Here is a 19,953-nt window from a genome sequence, read left to right on the forward strand (position 1 = left end):
GAATGTCAGATACAGTTTGTGGCTTAGATCCAACTCCATTTCTCACTTCCCGTCTCTCCTTCCTTTCTCTGCTTTTTCCTGCTGCTCTGCACTTTTCCTTCTACTGTGTCTCTCCTATCAACTGTCTCCTCTGTCTTTCCTACTTTACGCTATTAATGCTGGTTGAAGGCTCAAGAGCTAAGACTGTAAATGTCAGTGGTTTTAAGGCTCTCCAGATATCAGTGTGTTCTCTCAAAACGCTTCAACCGAGCCTTGCCTTCAACAAATCTGTCAGCTTCAGGTTGGAAGACAGTTTAGGCTCAGTATTTGCCAGACCTCGTCACCGCACACAGCTGCTGTAAACATGCAGTCCTGCGACAACGCCATCAATAAACCAAAGCTACATAGACCACTTGTCAAACCACATGTCAAATTTTAATCTGTGCATTTCCAAAGAGGAGCCATTAAAAAAAATATTTGTTTCCCTCTGTGGCTGAACCAATACACAGAGGGTATATTTAAGGAAGCACTCTTGTTCTGCCTGCTAATAGAATCGCTGCTGGAGAGTCACTCTTGAATTAGCTTGGCAGGGCAGAGTGGAAAAGCCTGGTGGGATGTCGCCAGGCCATATGCTTAGGAGAATTTTGCGGATGGATGGGGTTTCATATTTGTCACTGTCCTGCACAGATTTACTTGTGTGCGTCTCTTCTCCTTTGCCAGATTATCCCCAGTCTCTCCAAAAAGTAATTTTCCTCCATAGTCTTTAATGATTTTTCTGAGATAAGTGGAGGACAGTAAAAGTGAAATTACATTGTCCTAACTTTCCATTACTGAGAGAGCTGTTGTGCATATTGTCAAAGAGGTTTACGAGGAAGTACTGAAATATCTTGGATGATCGACATTATCTCCATGTCCATCCGTAATAATTAGAAAAAGTGAAAGAGACCTATTTCTAAATTTATTAGGACATAGAGCTATACAAGTCAATATTAATATTGACTTGTATAGCTCTATGTATGTATCTGCACATGTATACATATAGATACGTAATATACATATTTATATCTATCCTCTTCAATATGAACTCCAGTCTGAATTTCATGATTTCACTTCACCATTAAAAAAGTGATTATGAAAAGGATTAAAAACTGGATTAAGAGGTTTAGGGATTTGTCAGTAATGGGAAATGGATGGGTAAAAAAAAAAAAAACTGTTGAGGATCACAAAAGAAATCTAAAAAAATGTTATTCAACGGTAAAACAGTTTTTGGTTTTTTTTGATTGCGGCGTGCAACTCACAAGATCATTCAAATTTCTGATACTCGTGTAAGCAATGCAATAGTTGTGACTGTACTAGTGGAGCTGTTCAATGTAATCTGGAGTAAATTATCCTTGTAATCTCCCTTTTTTCAGATGGAACTGCTTGGCTCGGACATGCTGCTCGCTCTTCAGAGATTACACCTAAAACCACCCATTCAAGCAATCATATTCTAATGATCTTGTCATTGGGTTTACACAGCAAAAAATTGTAAAACAAATGTTCCTCCAGTCCTTCAAAAATAGACACACAGAATGTTTTACTCAGTCTGAGATATAGTTTTTGAAGCTAGCACATTTTAGAAATAGAGCCTGTTCATAGGGCTAGGTTAGAAATTAGCATGTAGCTCACGTGTGAATTTCAATACCTCGTTTTCAGTCCAATGCAGTGAAACCTCTCCTGCTTGTTGAATGATTCATATAGGTCTGGTGTGACTTACAGACATAGCAGCTTTACACTGACATAGTTCAAGTATCATGCATTTAACCACTAGAAACCATATCTTAGATGTCCACCACTTTAGCTGATGCATCAGCTGAAACAGAAACAAAAATTGGCTGACGTAAGCAACACCAATAAAAACGGGTGAAGTGAAACACAAGGTATTAAGCTTCTGTCTGAATTTAACCAAGCAGCTTCAATCATACCCAAATAAGATCACATATCTGTGAACCACTGGCCTTGACACTGAAGAGGGATTATGCTGTGTATGGAACAGTGCTGTGGATGTGTAAGAGAAATGTGTGGGCTGGATGGTGACAAATAAAAGTGGAGGAAGAGAGGCAGAGAGGGATGAAGCAAAGGAAAGACGGTGAAGGATGTGGGCAGGTTGAGCTCCTCCAGAGCAGGAAGCAAGAAAGTGCTCATCTCCCGAAAGCCTGCAGAGAGAAGGCTAGAACAAACACCTGTGTAAAGAATGAAAGCTCTGAGTCATTTTTAGAATGAAGATTTTACAGTGTATGAGTGTGTGGATGACACAATGAGTGATAGCAGTGCTACTAATGAGGATTTGGAAATTCATTCATAGGCTCTAACTAGAAAGCCTTGGCAGTGCCATTTTAAATGACACACTGCTACTGCGACTGAGATGATACACAAAGAAACACATCTTCTTGACATGTGTGATTTGTGTATGAATTGTGTGAATCTCTGGTGCAGATGGAGGACACTCTTTCGGCGCACTGCCTCTAAAAACAATTTCAGTCTTATTTTCGCAGATTTGCATTACTTCTATTAGTTTTCTAACATTGTACTGAACTGGTCCTGGTTTGTGCCCAGGCATTATGCCTTTATAACCTATGGAAAGTTGGTTAACAAAACATAACTGTTTTGAATACTGTATTAATATCAAATATGTCGTGACGGATGACGTGATATTCCAACTCCTGGACAACAAAAATGACAGAAATGGCATCGTGTTCCTTTGCTTGACTTGCAATACGTGACCTAAAATGAATAAGTTTTAGTTTATTGTATTAATTACTTTAACATTGCAACTAGTTGAATAATTCTATCATCCAAACTCATGCAGATGTTTGTTCAAGCCAGTAAAATGATTGGATGAAACAATTGCAGTGACTCTTCTTTTCATGTGTTAAACAAATAATTATTATTTATAATTAAGAATTATTGCTAGGCTTCTTTTTTTTACTGACATCACTCATTGCAATTTCCCAGTCTGGGATAAATAAAGTATCTATCTATCTATCTATCATCACTTGTTCATCCATGTACCAGCAAATAAGTAACTCATTCACTGTGAACATAATTGACTGAACTGATGGCTAAACCTTTATGAGATCTGAGTGGAAATCTCCTTTAAGAACAACAGTGTTGTAAATAGGAGCACATGAAAAGGGGCCTGGAGTTTTAGATTATGTAATCAGGATCAGGGCCAGCACATAAACAGTGGTGGATAGTGGATGCACAGGGCTGTGAGAGGAGTTTGAGAATAACAGAGAGAGGCAGGAATATAAGTAGTTAGAGGAGAAATGAAGGAGCACCAGGATAGAGGACTGTAGAGACCGAGGAAAGCAAAGAAGCATAGTTAAGCAAAGAGGTGAGAGGCCAAGAAAAAGATATGTGTGAGAGAGTGGGAGAAGACAGCACACAAGTGAAAGAGAGAGAGAGAGAGGCAGAGAGAAAAAGTGTGATGCAGAGGGAGTAGGGAGGGGGTGGTAGCTGTAGCTGTGTCAGTGCTCGTGAACGATGCTCCATCTTAGCAGCGGGAGAGTAAAGCTGTACTCTAATCCTCGTATTAAAATCTCTTCTGATTCACTAAGGCAGATTACTGACATTTTCCCACTTTCCCCTCCTGCCTCCTTGCTGAACGATGACCAGTGCATGCTGCTCCCTTTTCCTGTGTGCTCAAGAAAGGGTTCTTGTATTTGCATCATTTTCTGTCAATATCTTCTTAGCTATCAATATGCAAAGCTGCTGAACAGGTAAGGGGGAAAAAAAAAAACAAAAAACAGGGTGGGTATAAAAATAAAAGTTTTTACATGCTGCGGGCCTCTCATATGTGCCCTCCGCTCTCCTGGCATTAAAACCACAGTTCAACTCCTGCCTCTCCATCTATATATGATGTCATGGTAGAAAGAATTACCAGGTCCTTCCGAGTCATTTGAAACCATTATCAGCAGCCGCTGTGCCCCTTGGGCCAACTCTTTTATACATGCTAGCTGTAGGTTTCTGCCATTAGTACCATTGTAAGACTCCATACCTAGCTTTCATCTAAAAGGTTTCATGTGAGCACTGTGCAATTCATTACTGGTGCTCTCTTTTTATTCCAGTAAAACAAAATTCAACTCTAATGCAGCTAGCTAGTAAGTTACCCAGCTGGCTAATATGAAGGTTGAAAATTTTATAGTTTGGGTCGTATTAGCTGTGCACACAGTTGTTTGCAGACTTTGGTGGGTGTTAAAATTGGGATAGATCTTTGAAACCGACTGAGTAACAATTTTACATATCGCAGTTTTGACTGATTATCTGACTGCCTGTGTTTTGTCATTTAGCTACGTTTTGGTGATGTTGGCTGTCATAACAATGTTATTAACACACAGAAAGCAAAAAACCAGAATTACTATATAAAGCTGGAGTTTGTGCAATACTTAATTGTTTCCTGCCAACATCTCCGATAAGCTCCTGAAGAGCCATATTTTTCATGCGTGGAATGAATTCAGAATCAGAAATGCTTTATCAATCCCCGGAGTGACATTCTGCAGGTTGCTCGTTTATCTTATTTACTATGACAGTTTTCAAGCACTGGAAAACTCCAGTGCTTGAAAGGGTGGAGGACAGGAAGTCATAACACTGCCTCTCTATGTAACGCACAAGTCTCCTCTGGCATGACACAGTTTGTACTTTCATGAAGGTTGATAAAATCTTAACAAGCTTAAAGTCCAAAATAAGATTATCAATGCTCCAGTGATTCCACGATAATTGCATCCTCTGCGTGTCCTTCCTTACCTCGGCAGGAACTTCAGTTGGGCATTAAACCTTGATTGAGCCTGGATGAAGCCGGTCTTTGGTAGGATTTCTATGTGTTTCCTCAATTCTGGGCCCACCTCAAAAGTCACCTTCAAGGCTGTACTGGCTCTGTCATACAAAGGATGATAATGGATGAGAAGCAATCATCAGAGATATTTTTGTTCCTCAATAAAATATAACATAACCTGTTTTCTGTTGGAAGGCATATAGACGAATTGCTAGATTGATAAAACAACTACTGTATTTGCTGCTGCAGGTTCCTCTTAATTTATATATTATATATGACTTTAATGGAGTGATTGATAAAACAAATAAGTGTTTGTGTTAAAGTCCCCTCTCTGTTTCCAATTCTGATTTATTTGTCGCGCCATACTTCATTATGCTCAACAACATATTTTCAAAATCCCAAAAAATGTTAATTAATTAATTCCTGCAATTCATGTGCATAGAAACTACAGCATTGTTAATGTTACGGAAAGATAACCGTAAAATGGTGTCCGGCTCTCTAAATAAAGGTGTAGAGAGAAACTGTTGTGTACTAGCTGGACCAACCAGATTCAAGATTCTTCTCCTCCTCTAATTTGCTCCTTGAAAGGGCGTCTTGTAGGCCTGCAGTTTTTGGGCTCCTCAAGCAAAATATTTCCCCTTTTAGCTTGGTAGCACAAGAGAATAACTACAAGTGGAATACATCATTGGGTGTGGCCATCAACAGAGAGGCATTTTTTCATTGGACACGTAATTCATTTCAACCACTTTGCCCATGACACATTACAGGGCACTCAGTAGTGACAGCAATGACACCTCCAGGAACTGTCTCAGCCCAAGTCCATATCATTCAAGTGACCCATTTTTCAGGAGCTCCAACAGATGGTTGTGCCTGTGGCTACAAGACTGTTATAGCTGTGGTATGTGATATAAATGGCTACTCACCTTGGGAATTCTCCCAACATCAACCCACATTTATACACTTTTACAAGACAATGACAATCCAAACACGAAAAAAATAAAAAATAAAAAAATAAAAAAGTAAAATCCCTGTTTCCTGGAGTTGGTGTGTGTATACAGCGGTAAGATTTACATTTATCCTATTGTAGTCAAAGACACAAAGCTGACTGATGAGGAAGTTGCGGCCAAATGGACTTCAGAGGGACCGTTAGTTTTTTGGTTCCCCTGTCAAATGAAGTGACCCACTCTGAGTGAGGTCAAACAGATGGTTGTTTCCCTGAGGCAAGGACACCCAGGGACACTTGCGAGATGAGCGCCATCTTTATTCCAGCCAAATGATACCCTTCAAATCACTCTTGGAGGACTATTCATGGATACATTATTATTTACAATAATTAGACATTTTGTTTTTTTTCCAGCTTCATGTGACTAGTTTATTTTTAACAATTTTTTTTTAATAATTTATGTGAAAGTTTATGACAATTTACATAGATGAAGAACACTGTGATAGTCATTATGAAACTATAAGATGTTATAATGTAAAAGAAAAAAAAATCTAGGGAAACCAAGGTTGGATAATAATACCAGAGTCAGGTGTTATTGGCCAACTTTTGTGGTGGACCTTTCTAACCCATTTGGCCACTGTTAAAAGACAGTATAAACTATGTGAAAGACATGGGCATGGCAGTATACCTGGAGTTCTTTTTGGGTGGGTTTGATTTAATCTGAGTGTTACTGCCTACAGGTTACACTCATGTTTCTCATCCATTCGTGTGCTGCTGGTAAAGCCAACTGCTGCACAGTGACTGAACAGACTTTATAAATCTGTCATTCTTTTCCAGTAAAACAAGACTCTGGAACTTGTGATTCCCTTCCTGGGCTAGTTTGATACAGTTTACAGACATTCATCGAGCAGCAGGAAATTTACTGCTTTTCATAGTCTCTTTTGTATTTCTACACTATTGATTATCCCATAAAGTTAAAAGGTTGGAGAAAAACTTCTGCTACTATTTTTCAAACTTCAGGGAAACGGTACAATAACATCATCATTCACTGAAAGAGGCAGCATACACAACATTGTTGTTTCTTTAATATTAATAAAAAGCTGACACTGATGATGACACGTAATAATCAGAGTTTTAGTGCCAACTGTTCCAGGTCATGTTTGTGAGAAATTCCTCATGTTGAGCCTACATGCAGAGCTCAATAACTGACTGCCTACAGCTACAGCAGTGCCTCTGCCCTTTCTTCAAAGAGGAAGAAAGGGCAGGTGGCTGTGCTTGCTTACTCCACATGTACTCCAAGGCCTCGTGGGATACCAAGCCGTCATGGCAACTATCCCCACAATGCAGCATTGTCAGCTTCAGACTAAGTAAAATATTTCAAAATAGCCAGCTGGAAGACCAGTTTTTTGCTTCTTAAGATCTATGATTCTATTTATTTCGCCAAAGAACACCGGTCTCAAGCTGGACTGTCAGGGTACAGTGGAAATATAAGAAATGCAGAAAACAAGGAACTCAAGGACAGAATGCTTTGTAAAGCCACCTGGTTGTGGCCTAAGTTTGGGCAGGAATGCTCATCTACCCAGCAGGTGCCAGCGGAGGAGGGTTTGAAATGAAAAAAGAAAAAACAAAACAAAACAAAACAAAACACTATTTCCAGAAAGGAAAACCCTGCCAACTGAGCTCAGAATATTTCAATCACTGGCTCTGAAGTCAAACACTGCCCATTTAAAACCTTTTCAAAATTCTTTCACTTAGTAGGAGTAATATTTAAATCACTGGCTCACAGATGAGTGAGACATTCAATTAATGTGCTGTTCTCTTTAAAAACTTGTCACAAACTACGGAGGACTTGTGGGATATCTTCTCATCTACTCAAAGAGAAGAGTGACAAACTGTGAGATGAAAGCAGCCACTCTTTTATTGTTTTCCCCCAAAAGCCTGCCAAGTTATTTTGTGTTCAAATTACTGTCTTGGAGGCAGAGTGACATATTGCATAGTTCGCTGGTGCGAGCTTCAGTGTTTTATTTTTTTTACCTAAACTTCAAAGCTGCTGTTCGCACTGATGCTGCCATCGTCATGTTGTCACATGTGGCGGTTTGCCAGTGCACCAGATGGCAGTTGTTGCAAATACCCCACCCCCACATATGCACTCCCTCCCCCGTATAATGTGACACAATAACTGGCAAGGTGGTGGACCACACGTCAGTAAATGTTACAGCCCTCGGTGGATGCTTAATCTTCTGTGCCTTAGGTTTTGTTCCACATCCATAATGAAGGAGGATTTCCTTTGGTCCCGTGCTATTGTGTTGGACAAAGAGAATAGTGAGGATGTGAGCTTACCACTTGGTATTTTACATCATCCTCTGTTTAGGATCATTTATCAGCTAATACATTCAAACATTTGTTAAACATCTCAACACAGCTCTCAGTTCTGAATATAGTTAGGTGGAGAATTTTACGTTGGGCTGGCTGAAAAGTAAGCTGGCCTTGACAATTTCAAGGGATTTCCATGAGCCGTTTTTCTGTGAAAATGCCTGCTTTGGCGGACACTGAGTATGTAAGGGGGTTTTAGTATTACATTCAGCAGATAAACCAGCACGCCACGTCAGCATTCCATGCTACTTTTCCAACTCCATTCCAAGGGCATTTCCAAATATAACAACGAATAAAACGGAAATATGACATGCATTTCTGCCAGGGTTTTATACAGCATCTAAAATAATTACACATCAACATGCAGCTCATTATGAAAAATAACAGAACTAAATGAATGCACCAATACTGAAGTAATGTAAGTAATGTAGACCATTGTAAAACTTTTATATACTCTTTAGAAATTCAGGCTCTTGAGTAGAATTTCATTTCTTATTTTATGTATGCATGTTACTTCATTGTGTATATATTTTAGTGTATTATTCTTGAATTGACTGTGAAGAGGGCAATGGCCAAAACACTGTTTTGTCAAGAAACCTTTAATGCTGACACTAAGAGCAAATTCACCACCTTTTTTTCTGCACGATTTCAGACTCCTACTCATTTGTCTACCAGGCAAGTAGGAGAGATGAGACACAACTCAAAATGACTTTGGTGGCATCTTCTTGTTGTAGCTATAACGGCAAAAGAACTGCTGGTGCTCTCAGGACTGGCTTCCCTGCCAGCTGCGACAAAGGCAGTAGCTATCTCATCACCAGATTGCGTGCATAAAAAAAGATGCAGATATTTTCTCCTGACTTTCTGATGTTGTTTTGGATTTTTTGTTGTTTTTTTCTGATGTTTGGGGTCAACATCTGTGCTTCTATGGTTTTAGAGGTTTCATAGCAGTTGTAGTAAACTTGTATGTAACGTGATGTTAACCTATCTCTGCTCTGCGTGTATGGGAAGGACCTAAGACACATAAATGAGAGAAACACCACTGTCAATGATCGAAAAATGGAGTAGAGAGTCTGATATTGGCCGACATATGATTTCAAACTAATTAGATGAAACAAAAGAGTAGCAGGAAAGATGAAATGACCTCACTCGTAAGGAAGGAGAAGTGAAATTCCCTGAGAACTCAAACAATGGGACTGAAAGGAATTTAAAGGAAAGGAGGAAAAGAAAAAAAAAAAACAAAACCCACAAGTGGAATTAAAGTGAACTCTAACTTAAGAAACTGAAAAGCAAGTGTGTGAAAGCAGGACCCCTAAAAGAAAGAAGTGAAAAGAATGAGAAACTTTGCAGAGTTTGCATGTTCTCCTCAAGCATTTGTGTGGGTTTCCTCCAGGTACTCCGGTTTCCTCCCACCATTCAAAGACATCATGTTTGGGTTAACTGGTCACTCTAAATTGCCCGTATGTCTGAGTGTGAGTGGTTGTTGGTCTCTGTGTGTCTCTGTGTGTCTCTGTGTGTTGGCCCTGTGATGGACTGGTGACCTGTCCAGGGTGGCCCCCGTCCTCACCCAGAGTGAGCTGGGAATGGCTCCAGCATCCCTTATGACCCAGAAATGGATCAGAGGTAGAAGACGAATGAATGAATGAAGGGAGAAGAGCCTTCTACGCTACAAGAGGAATAAAATTTGATGTGTAAGTTCAAGACTTGATAGCTGTTACTCCAGAGCAATTTGCCTGTCTATGTCTTTTGCTGAGCTTTGATTGATGACTGCTGGTCCCTTTTGCGAAGGCATTTAATTTTTTTTGCACATGAATTGCAGTCTGCTTTCAGGGCAGTTCTGTTTTCCACTTTTTTGTCATGTGCAATATTTATTATATAATCATATTGGTAACTGGCATATAAATAAATCTTACTTTACTTACTTTGCATTTGGAACATGAAATATTAATTTTATTTACAGTACTACACTGTAATACCGTTTTTAGCATTGCCAGCTGACCAACTGTCAGTGGGCTGCAACTGTTTTTACCTGGAGACTTAGAGGTCTGAATGTGTCATATCTGTCAAATGCATACACAACATGTGTACTTGTGGTGGCAACAAATGTAGCCTTTTTTAACCAAAAACTACAACCAATCTTAAAGTGGAACGCTGGTGAATGGTGTGCATTTCTCTTTGGGAAATGATTATATGTCTGCATTGTTGTGCATCATCTGCTCAAACTATAATTGATGACAAAGATAAAACTTAATTTTTTATGCTTCTTATTTTCCAAATAATAATTATCCTTAAAATTAATATAACTGTTTCCATACAACTGAAAATGAAAAATATAAAGTTTTGCTTGTGAATAGCCACTTAAAATAAAAAAAAAACCAAAACAAAACAAAAACATGGATAATTTAAAAAAAAAAAAAAAAAGGAAACCAAGGGGATAATAAAAAATGGGATATGTAGCAAGCTAATGCTCCTTTCCAAGTGGCCTTTCACGTGGCAGGTATCAATTGTATTAAATGACCTTTAGCACACATATCAAGTTCAAACATGGCTGTGTCCTTGCCCTCTAGCAGATAATTTCATTGGGTGTTAAATCACGCCTTCGTTAATTTCACACTTTCGTGTTAAGACATAAGTTATTGAGTTATTGAATTCATATTTTTAAGGGAATCTAAGGAGGATCTGTCCTCTAATTTTGAGCAATATTAGCCTCAGTCTTTGAGTGTCAAATTTTAGCTTTCAGATTTATTTTTATTCCTTGTGTTTATTTCATCATATTGTGTTTTACTGATATTTTTTTGTTGTTTTTTTCAGCTACATGAAGCTCTTTGTGCTGAGTGTTTGGATGAAAGGTTTTTTCTTGATAAATTTGAGTAAACAAATATAGATCAGCAAGGGATGGAAAAAATTATATATTATATATATAATTATATATTTTTCCCAAAGTGTCTCTCTCCCTGTTCCTCCTTTGCCTGCTGCTCCCATATCTCCATTAACTCCTTGTGTGTCTCTCTCCCTCTCTCAACCCAATCAGTCGAGGCAGATGCCCCTCCCCCCCAGCCTGGTTCTGCCCGAGGTCTTAAAGGAGGTTTTCCCTATTCATGGGGTGATCTGTTGGGTATCTTTAAATAATCTAGACCTGCTCTAAATGTGAAGTGTCTTGACGTAAATTTGCTATGATTTGGCGCTATATAAATAAATCTGATTAGATTTTTTTTTTTTTTTGAGGCTATAGAACCTACCTGCTTTGGACCATGATACTGTTTTGATAGAGGCAATCAAACATGCAGATCTTCAGATCAATGTTGGGCTGAACTACCCATACAGGGATGCAGACAGCGATACCCCTTGCCTGGATAGGTATCTGTTTGAACCAATACATTTTCAATCACATGATGGTAATTGCCATACAATAACATTGAAGTGAACAAAACCAAAAAATAATTATGGTTCTGCAAATTTATAGAGCCATCACGTTTCATGATGCTACACATGGTGTGTCTTACTGGTTTGATTGACTTGTTGGAAAACTCAATGTGGAAGTCTAGTATGGCCTCTCCTGGAACAGTTGGAGTGAATACAACTTCCAGTTTGATGCTCTCAAAGGGTCCAATCTCACCTTCTCTGACCTGAGGGGGGAGATACAACGGACAAATTGAGCAAACATTTGATTGTTAAATATTTTATTTCATAGTTCGCTAACTCCAAGATATATTCCCCAAGCACTCAACAAGACAATATTAAACAACCAGTTGACCTTAGTAATGATCAGTAGACGGTCCCACAGTTAATATGAAGACTTTGAGTTTTGTGAACTTCCTCTGTTTGGAATTCAGTGACTTAGTGCATACAGAGATTACTGATTCACTTCATGGTACAAAAACATTTCTATTATGTACACGGGAAGCTGAATTTACTCTAATGAGAAAATCTGAATGGCCTGGAGTAATCTACTCTGCTACAGAGCATCAAGGTGGTTAAATCAATGACAAATAGAGGAGATGAGAAAGTCATTCATGCAACATCTGCCACTACTGTGGAGCCATGAGCCATGATAGCTTGAAGGATAATCCAACTTTTAAGACACTTAAGACTACAACTATACAATGTGAAAGTATCAGTCAAAATGCCAATGATCAAGCCGTGGGGATGCAATACACACATGCATAAGAAGCACAAGGGGGTAGGTGATGCACCATTACCCCCCTGCCAGGGAGACAGAATGTACCCTGAACAGCTCCAGAACTTCACAGAGAGTCTTCAACAGAGCACTGTCTCATCAGTCACAGAGCACATCGTAGAACAGCCAAAGCACTGCTATAAGCTAAATGATAACTCCAGAAAGCTCAAATGTTGTTAAGGTAGTATAATTACTGTGTTCCCCATCTAAGCTTATCATGCTAATTAGCACTAAAAAAACAAACTAGAGCAGAGGTTGACGGTCATCAGTTGTACAGGTATCTAGTGATATATCAAAGCATTGGACAATATTAATTGATCTGAATGATGATCTAATTATCTAACTCAAATAGGATTCATCATCTGAGGAGTATTAATGTGTGGTAGGTAACCAGGGGTGGTTGTTCATCTATCTATACCCATCTAATGCTTATCGTGGTTTGGGCAAAAGTGGTGAAACAACCATTGGAAAGATTAGCTAGCAGACTAAGCATGAGACTATTCATTCATTCATCTTCAAACACTTATCGATTTCTCGGTCGCGGACCACGAGACTAATACTGCCAATACTATCCCTAGATCAAAAAAACTGTTGTTATCATGACATCGTTGCATCATTAGCAACAGTGTTACTATAAGATACACCAGAGTAAACACAGAACAATGCAGTACTTACATTTCCTAAACTTATGTCACTGTCGTCTGAGCAGCTCTTGTCTACCTCGACTTCTGCTTTGGTGGATCCAAAAGCCTCTGGAGTAGCTTCTGGGGTCGCATCCGAGGTCTCTGAGGCTGCAACAAATAAACAAAATTCAACTTGCAATGTTGATGAAGGATAATAATCAATGGCATCACAAAGAAAAAACTTGTTTATTGGAAAATATATTGTAAATATGGGACCGATGAGAGCACAGTTCATCAGAAAGTTTGAACAACTAAAAAAAAAAAAACAACAACAACAACAACAAAAAACAGGTGCTTGAATCAGACTATTAAATGAAGTGTCCATTAGTTGAAAGTTTGAACAAAATGAAAAAACTACGAACATTTCACTTCAAAAAGTAACAACAGCAGCCTGCTGGCTGTCTTCTTCACAAAGGAAGAGTAAAAAAAAAAAGACAGCCACTTAAACACAGTCTTCCCAAAGCCAGCAGAGCAGAAGTAAAAGACTGAACAGCTTATCAAAGCATCAGTGGAGGAAAGTGCTGAGTACAGTGATGAAGACTACAGATCTGAGAGAACGTAAAAGAGAAGAAGCCTCCTTCTCACCTGCTGTGAGAGCAAGGTGAACCCTCTGCTTTCTCTTTGTGTGTGTGTCTGTTTCTTGTTCCTTTGATTTTTTTTTAATCACAAGAACCAAATGTCTTAGCAAGAAGAGAGAGATGATAAGAATCATACACAGGAAATTGATTTTGTTCTTTCTGTGCCTCTGTTTATAAAACCATGTTACCGATAAATAATTTTCAGACAGACTTCTGCAGTGGTTAACTTTTTTAAAGTAGCCCTGACATTTTGCATTATCTGAAAATCATTACAAAATTATACTTTAATATGATGGTAGTGGCTTTGTCAGGCTGAATTTAGAGACATGACTGCTGACTGAGCTTCATACTAACATCAGCATGCTGATATAGTCGTACTGACAGTTGTTAAGCCTTTTTGTTTGGGATTGTTGTTGGATTGTTTGGGACTTGAACTAGGGGTCTGCCTAGGCAGTGCTAGTCAGGTTCAAATAGACCCCGCCTTAAATATGCAAGTTCAATTTCAGGTTTTAGTATGCTGTTCATATGTATAATACCGTGGACTGGTATCTTGGGCTGCAATGCCTCAGAGAGCTCCTGACTGTCTTGCTTTGGTTTGATTTCTTTGGTGCCCGTGGATGCAGAGCTCTTCTGACTGTCAGATGCATTCTGAGCGGTTGTTTCCTGTCAGCCAAAAACACATGCCAATTATTTAGATTTCAGGATAGTTTGCTTTTGTTCTTGTCTTGAGATGTTATCATGAATTAAATTCAAGTTGTAATGAAATTTCTGTATTACGTCATCAAAGAACCAGATGTCCTTGAGGTTCATATCGACAGTCTGACCTGGTATGTGTGGATAGAGTTTTGAGATGGCATCTGGAGATGGTTAGTATCTTGACTGAGAACTGTGGCAAGGTCCAGGCTGAAGAGGGTGCCCAGAGCCCCTTTGTTGGTCAAGGTGATAGTTCGTGAAACAGTCTGGCCCACCACATGTGCTCCAAAGTCAATTAACTGGCTGTCAACCTCCAGCTAGATAGGGTTAGGGTTAGAAAGATTAAACTAAGTAATTATCAGCAGTTAAAACTGTGAGTACATTGTTTTACATATGTTAATAGTTACGAGAATAAATTAAATTGGATACATAGTATAGGTATACAGTACTGGGGTAAATCAACAGTCAGTGATGTTCTTCAATCATTGTCCAAATTAATACTATATTATGAGATACTTATTTTTATTATATCACTGTATCATAAATCAAGAGACAGAGCAGACACAGAATACCAAGGAATGAAATTGGCACAGAGAGGCATTAGCCTTGTGTTTGCATAGTATTTTTATCTAGATTGGTTACAGCACTCTACTCACATCACATTTCTTTGTGGTGCATTTTACAGGGACGGAGAAGAAACCTACTGCTGATGCAAACTGGACCTCTCCTTCCAGGTCGTCATTGTTCTGCAGGGATCAGATAATGGCATAATGTTCACATTACACATTACAATGCTCACATTGCATATAGTCCAAAATAAAGGTTGTTGACTGTAAAATAAATGTTAGACATCTGATTCTAAAACAAAATAACAGAACAAAAGAGGTTGCTGGAACAAATGCACAGTAATTTAGGTAATAAAAATCACTTGAAGCTCTTTGCACAAGTTCCTGCATTTAACTTTGGAGGGTAATTTAATTTAAGCATTTTATATAGCAGAGTTCGACATTGTTATTTTTAAATTAAACCATATACACTCAGTTTTATTCCAATCTGACAAAAGCCTGACAAGCAGATGAAAAAGGCAGATCCTATTTGCACCTCAATAGGCTTATAATGGATATAAATGTGGCTATTTACACCAAGGTTCTTCTGAACCATTTAAATTAGTCACACTGGAGAAGTCTGGACTAAGGGATTTCCAACAAATTTCACCACAGCCAGACTCCATTTGTTTGTGCTGGTCACATTCATCCATTCAGACTTTTTTGCTCTTTATACTATATAATCTGACGTCAAAGTTTTTCTGCTATACGTGGAAAAAATAAGCCTCCCGAGGACCAAATGGGGGCAGCACAGCGGCATAGTGGTTAGAACTGTTGCCCCACAATAAGAAGGTCTTGCGCCTTTCTGAGTTTGCATGTTCTCCCCTTTGTGGGTTTCCTCCCACCGTCCAAAGACATCATGTTCTGGTTAACTGGTGACTCTAAATTGTCTGTAGGTCTGAGTGCGAGTTGTTGGTCTCCGTGTGTTGGCCTTGTGATGGACTGGCGACCTGTACCGGGTGTATCCTGCTCTCACCCAGTGTGAGCTGGGATTGGCTCCGGCAAGGAAACAGATTATTGACTGAAGCTGTTTGGTGATGAATGAATGAAGGACAAAACAGGCATTACCTATGGGTGTAAATTAATTCATACCACAAGACTATTTTCACCTGAGATCAGATGGAAACATAAAAAACCTCTGAGAATAACTGTAGATGTAGGAGGAGCAATAATGCAACTTACCATTGGTTGAAAAATGACCTGCATGTCACAGGACATCCCAGCAGATAAAGAACCAGGAGGCTGAAAACTGAAACACAAATTACAAGTAACTGTGGATATGACGAGGATATGATAAATAGTTCTGGCTTCCAAATACAAAAGCAGTTTGGTTGTATGTTGGTACATCAAATGTGATTGTTTGCAAGGCCTGACATGTATAGCAGCAACACAAAACTCAAAGGAAACGTGATTTTAAATCATACAGAATGCAGTCGAAAAAAAGGTCAGCAGATTCAAATGAAAATCTGAAGTATGATGAATTTCTTGAGAGTGCAGTGGAAAAGCGCAAGTCAGGTCAAGAGTCATCCTGATACTCAGTCAGAGAAAACAAAGAAGAAAAATGTATGTTACATGTGAGAACAGTGTAGTGTGAGAATAGTAACAGCAAAATCTTATTATAATATATTGCATACTGTACCAGGAACCTTAGAAAATATGAAGACTTTCATGTATTTCAATGAAACGTGTATCTCATAGCACATGTTTATGGCAACTCTCACACTGCCCTGAGGAGCCTGACAAGTTGACGCCCTTCCAGAAGCCAAAGAAGAGCCTGATCGATATGAATATGGCTGGCAGCCAGCCAGAGAAGCAGAGGATTTTCAAAACTCAATATGTAAACACAAAGTTGAAAAAATTTAAACGTGCATGAATCGGAGGGCACATTAACTACAGAATATAATGAATGTCAAACAACATTCATTAAATTAAATTAAATTTATTACATTTTGGAATGACTGGTATCTTCATCAAGTTAGAAAATCTTTAATCAGACAAAGCTGCTTTTCATACATTGATAATGCGATATCATCTGTGCCAAGTTGATGTTTTGTCCTGAAGGCGGATCAAGATGAAAGCTGAGTGTCCAGAATGGAAAGGGTTCATATACTTTGTCTTACAACTTTTAAACTCTGTGAAGAAGGAGATGAGATATTGTTTGTTTTCCATTGTCTTCCTTCTCTGGTTATGAGTTGCACCAGTTGGTTCCACACTACATTGACAGTGTGTCTCCTAGCAACGGCAGATCTCCAATATCAATCAAACGCCGGCATGTGAGAAAGCCCACAAGAAGCGTGAAGCTGTTTCAAATGTTCAAATGTTTTTTTTTCCCCTGTTGAAAGTTCAAATGAAATGATCTTGTTTGATGTTAAATGAGTGTAAGTACAGCTTCATGGTTTTTAAAATCTGATAATATATTTGTCTTCACTTTCCTACACTTCAATGCTTAGCAGTAGCCTATATTTTACATAAATGTATAGATATTCATTATTTACATTTCTTATTCACTTTAATGTAGTTTTTTGTAATTTGTTACATTTTTTGATGAAAAAATACTTTGACAAACAGTAAAAGCACAAAATAATGAGCAAGCTGCGGATGTTGTCATCAACACTAGCAGGCAATGGAGCATTAGGTCTGGTTTAAGCCAGTTGTCGAGTTGCTGGCCCAGCTGTCGGGTGAAGAACTTGGATCAGGCTGACTGAAGCTGGTGCCCAGCTCACCACTGTGGCCTGGAGTCTATGAAATGATTCCACCTGGCTGAGTAAGTCTGGTGGTAATTATGAATGTCATATTGTACTTTTAGCAGTTTTTTTTCCCTTTTTGGGAGCTAATTTCCTTCCTTATTAGTACCATTCTTCTTTCTTAAGTTCATCACAGGTAGTATGAGAAGACGTAGAAAAATGGAGCAGTTCACTTGGGATTAAATGCATGTGAGTCAGAGTTTGAAAGAGGCTGCTAGAGCCCTATATAACTGCAAATGAGGCCATACTGCACAATACAGTATATCCCTCGCAGTGCATTGTGGTGATACTGAGTGCGATTGTGTTGTGTTTTATTATGCATTCTGGTTGTTCCCCAGTGGCCTCCCCTATAGAAAATCAATAAACATTCACAGTTCATTATTCAGCTCAACTGAGCTAAAACAAATAAGGGCATCAAAACTCTGACAGTGTATTGTTTAATATAAGAAATAAGTTACACATTTATCAGGGAAATGTTGGCTACAACATATTGCAAATTTTGGTTAAAGGAATTATTTGAAAGCGATTACAAAAATGTTTCTCTGGGCAGCTTTTTAGGTAGATTTATCCAAACCTTTTGTTCAGCTGTTTGGGGCAGGAGAGAATGACGATATGTGTATATAAATATGTGGAGTTTTTAATTAGTGATAAATTCAGATCTACCATGGGCTATAAATTCCAAAAGCATTTTTGACTGATGGTCATACAGGATTACATAATTGTTATGGAGTATTCGACAAACTCCCAGAGAGAGTTTGTCACTGTCACTATCACTAGTTGGCTGGTTTCAACAGGACACAATACTGGTATCTTGGTGCGAGAGTTTTTTTCAGAGGCACAAAGTCAAATGAGAAGGCTGCTTTATCTTTTTCACCCAAGTAAGTTTGAACAAGATGAAATTTGGCCTGCAGCTAAAATCCAGTTGCAGTTTATACGCAGGGGTCAAACAAGCCCAGGATGGTCTATTTACATTTAGAGACTTATTCGTTTTGTGGAATTACAGTAGCAGTTCTGTAATTGCTTGCTCTCAAAATGCGAGCCATCCTTGAAACATCTGTCCTTTCCAGTTTCTGTGTGAAATGCCTTGGCAAGTGTTCACTGCTGTGAAATTTGGTACAGGCATTCATCCTCCCACAGATGAAATGACCTTGGAGATTCCCTGAGTATTCATCTACAGCCATCATGAGTTTAAAGTCTCTTTTACATACCACTACTCTTACCAACCTTTTCTCCTAGATATTTATTTTGTAAAACTCTCAACATTTTTTGTTAGTTTAGCTATTTGGCTAGTATGATGTGTACTGCTAAAATAATTTACTGAATGGACTTAAACAGTTAGTTTTCTGTCATAACATTTGAACTGATAGCAGCAGAGTATCCATCCAGCATTATGAATTAGTTATTTTCGTTAGCCTCACTCTACTAAGAACTGCTAGCATGGCTGTAGTACAATGCTGTATCATAATCCCTGCACAAGAATTTAAACCATCAAGCGCAGGAAATTTGAGCAGCTCTTTAGGTGGTGGAGTGACATCCCTCTGCTAATTTTCTAGTTCATGATTAAAATTTTTGTATGTGAAAGCAGGAAAAATATTTTACGATATCTGTAAAATGCATTTAATGTAATATAATTTGGGTGTGAATGTCCCTTTTTATGGTGACCCAGTTTTGTAATTAATCAACTTCAACAGGCAGAATGCAGACTGAAACACTTTGTTTTACCACTAATATGGTTTGGAACAAATGAAACAAATGTTAGGTGTAACTGCACCCTTGGATTTTGGAGAGTACCACCCTTTCTACTGCAGTCTCAGACTTTATCTCACCACTTATCTCAGGAACATGCAGATCACAGAGGGGTGTCTTCCTTTCAGCCAGTCATTTCCAGTACTTGCTAGGAAGTGACACTAATTGCAGTAACTGCAAAAACACAGCTTCCATACAATGGCTCTTCCCCAGGTCTAGCAAGCCTGGGCTGTTGTGGATTTTGTCCCAGTGGTGAATAGATACAGCAGAGCCCATTCTGGCACGTATGCACCTACATAGAAGGCGGGGGGTAGAGGGATGGGAAGCCATTTTTAGAAATTAAGGGGGCGTACAGGGAACTATGGGCTGGTGTGAAAAAGCCCAGTGTGTTTCTAGCTCACATTTCTCTCTCCTGCTGTGTTTGATGTTTAGCTGGGTGAGCCATGAAGGCTTTGGAGTTGTCACGACTGATCTCATTATTATAGGCTTTAATGTGTGAATAAGCAAACACTGAACAGTAAAGGGAATCTGGGTGAAAGGTACAGTGGCAGAGACAGGTGAATGTGTCAGAACGTGTAGGCATTGTTTCAAAAATTTCATTTCCTCACACCAGGTGATATCA

The 19,953-nt window shown here is 38.8% G+C and overlaps 1 protein-coding gene across 2 annotated transcripts in view; it reads right to left on the minus strand.

Moving 5' to 3' along the window:
- The window catches only part of cfap74 (cilia and flagella associated protein 74), a 41,535-nt gene that overhangs the window by 12,805 nt on the left and 8,777 nt on the right, over nucleotides 1-19,953 (minus strand). For both annotated transcript variants that reach the window (XM_029506840.1, XM_029506839.1), the window contains exons 16-23: nucleotides 16,024-16,090; nucleotides 14,893-14,982; nucleotides 14,368-14,553; nucleotides 14,080-14,206; nucleotides 12,958-13,073; nucleotides 11,609-11,731; nucleotides 11,345-11,466; nucleotides 4,765-4,893 (exon numbers count right to left, since the gene is read on the minus strand). In XM_029506840.1, the coding sequence (XP_029362700.1) occupies nucleotides 4,765-4,893; nucleotides 11,345-11,466; nucleotides 11,609-11,731; nucleotides 12,958-13,073; nucleotides 14,080-14,206; nucleotides 14,368-14,553; nucleotides 14,893-14,982; nucleotides 16,024-16,090 (960 nt within the window). The remainder of the gene's footprint in view (nucleotides 1-4,764; nucleotides 4,894-11,344; nucleotides 11,467-11,608; nucleotides 11,732-12,957; nucleotides 13,074-14,079; nucleotides 14,207-14,367; nucleotides 14,554-14,892; nucleotides 14,983-16,023; nucleotides 16,091-19,953) is intronic.

The sequence above is a fragment of the Echeneis naucrates genome, chromosome 7, assembly GCF_900963305.1.
Source record: "Echeneis naucrates chromosome 7, fEcheNa1.1, whole genome shotgun sequence".
NCBI lineage: Eukaryota > Metazoa > Chordata > Actinopteri > Carangiformes > Echeneidae > Echeneis > Echeneis naucrates.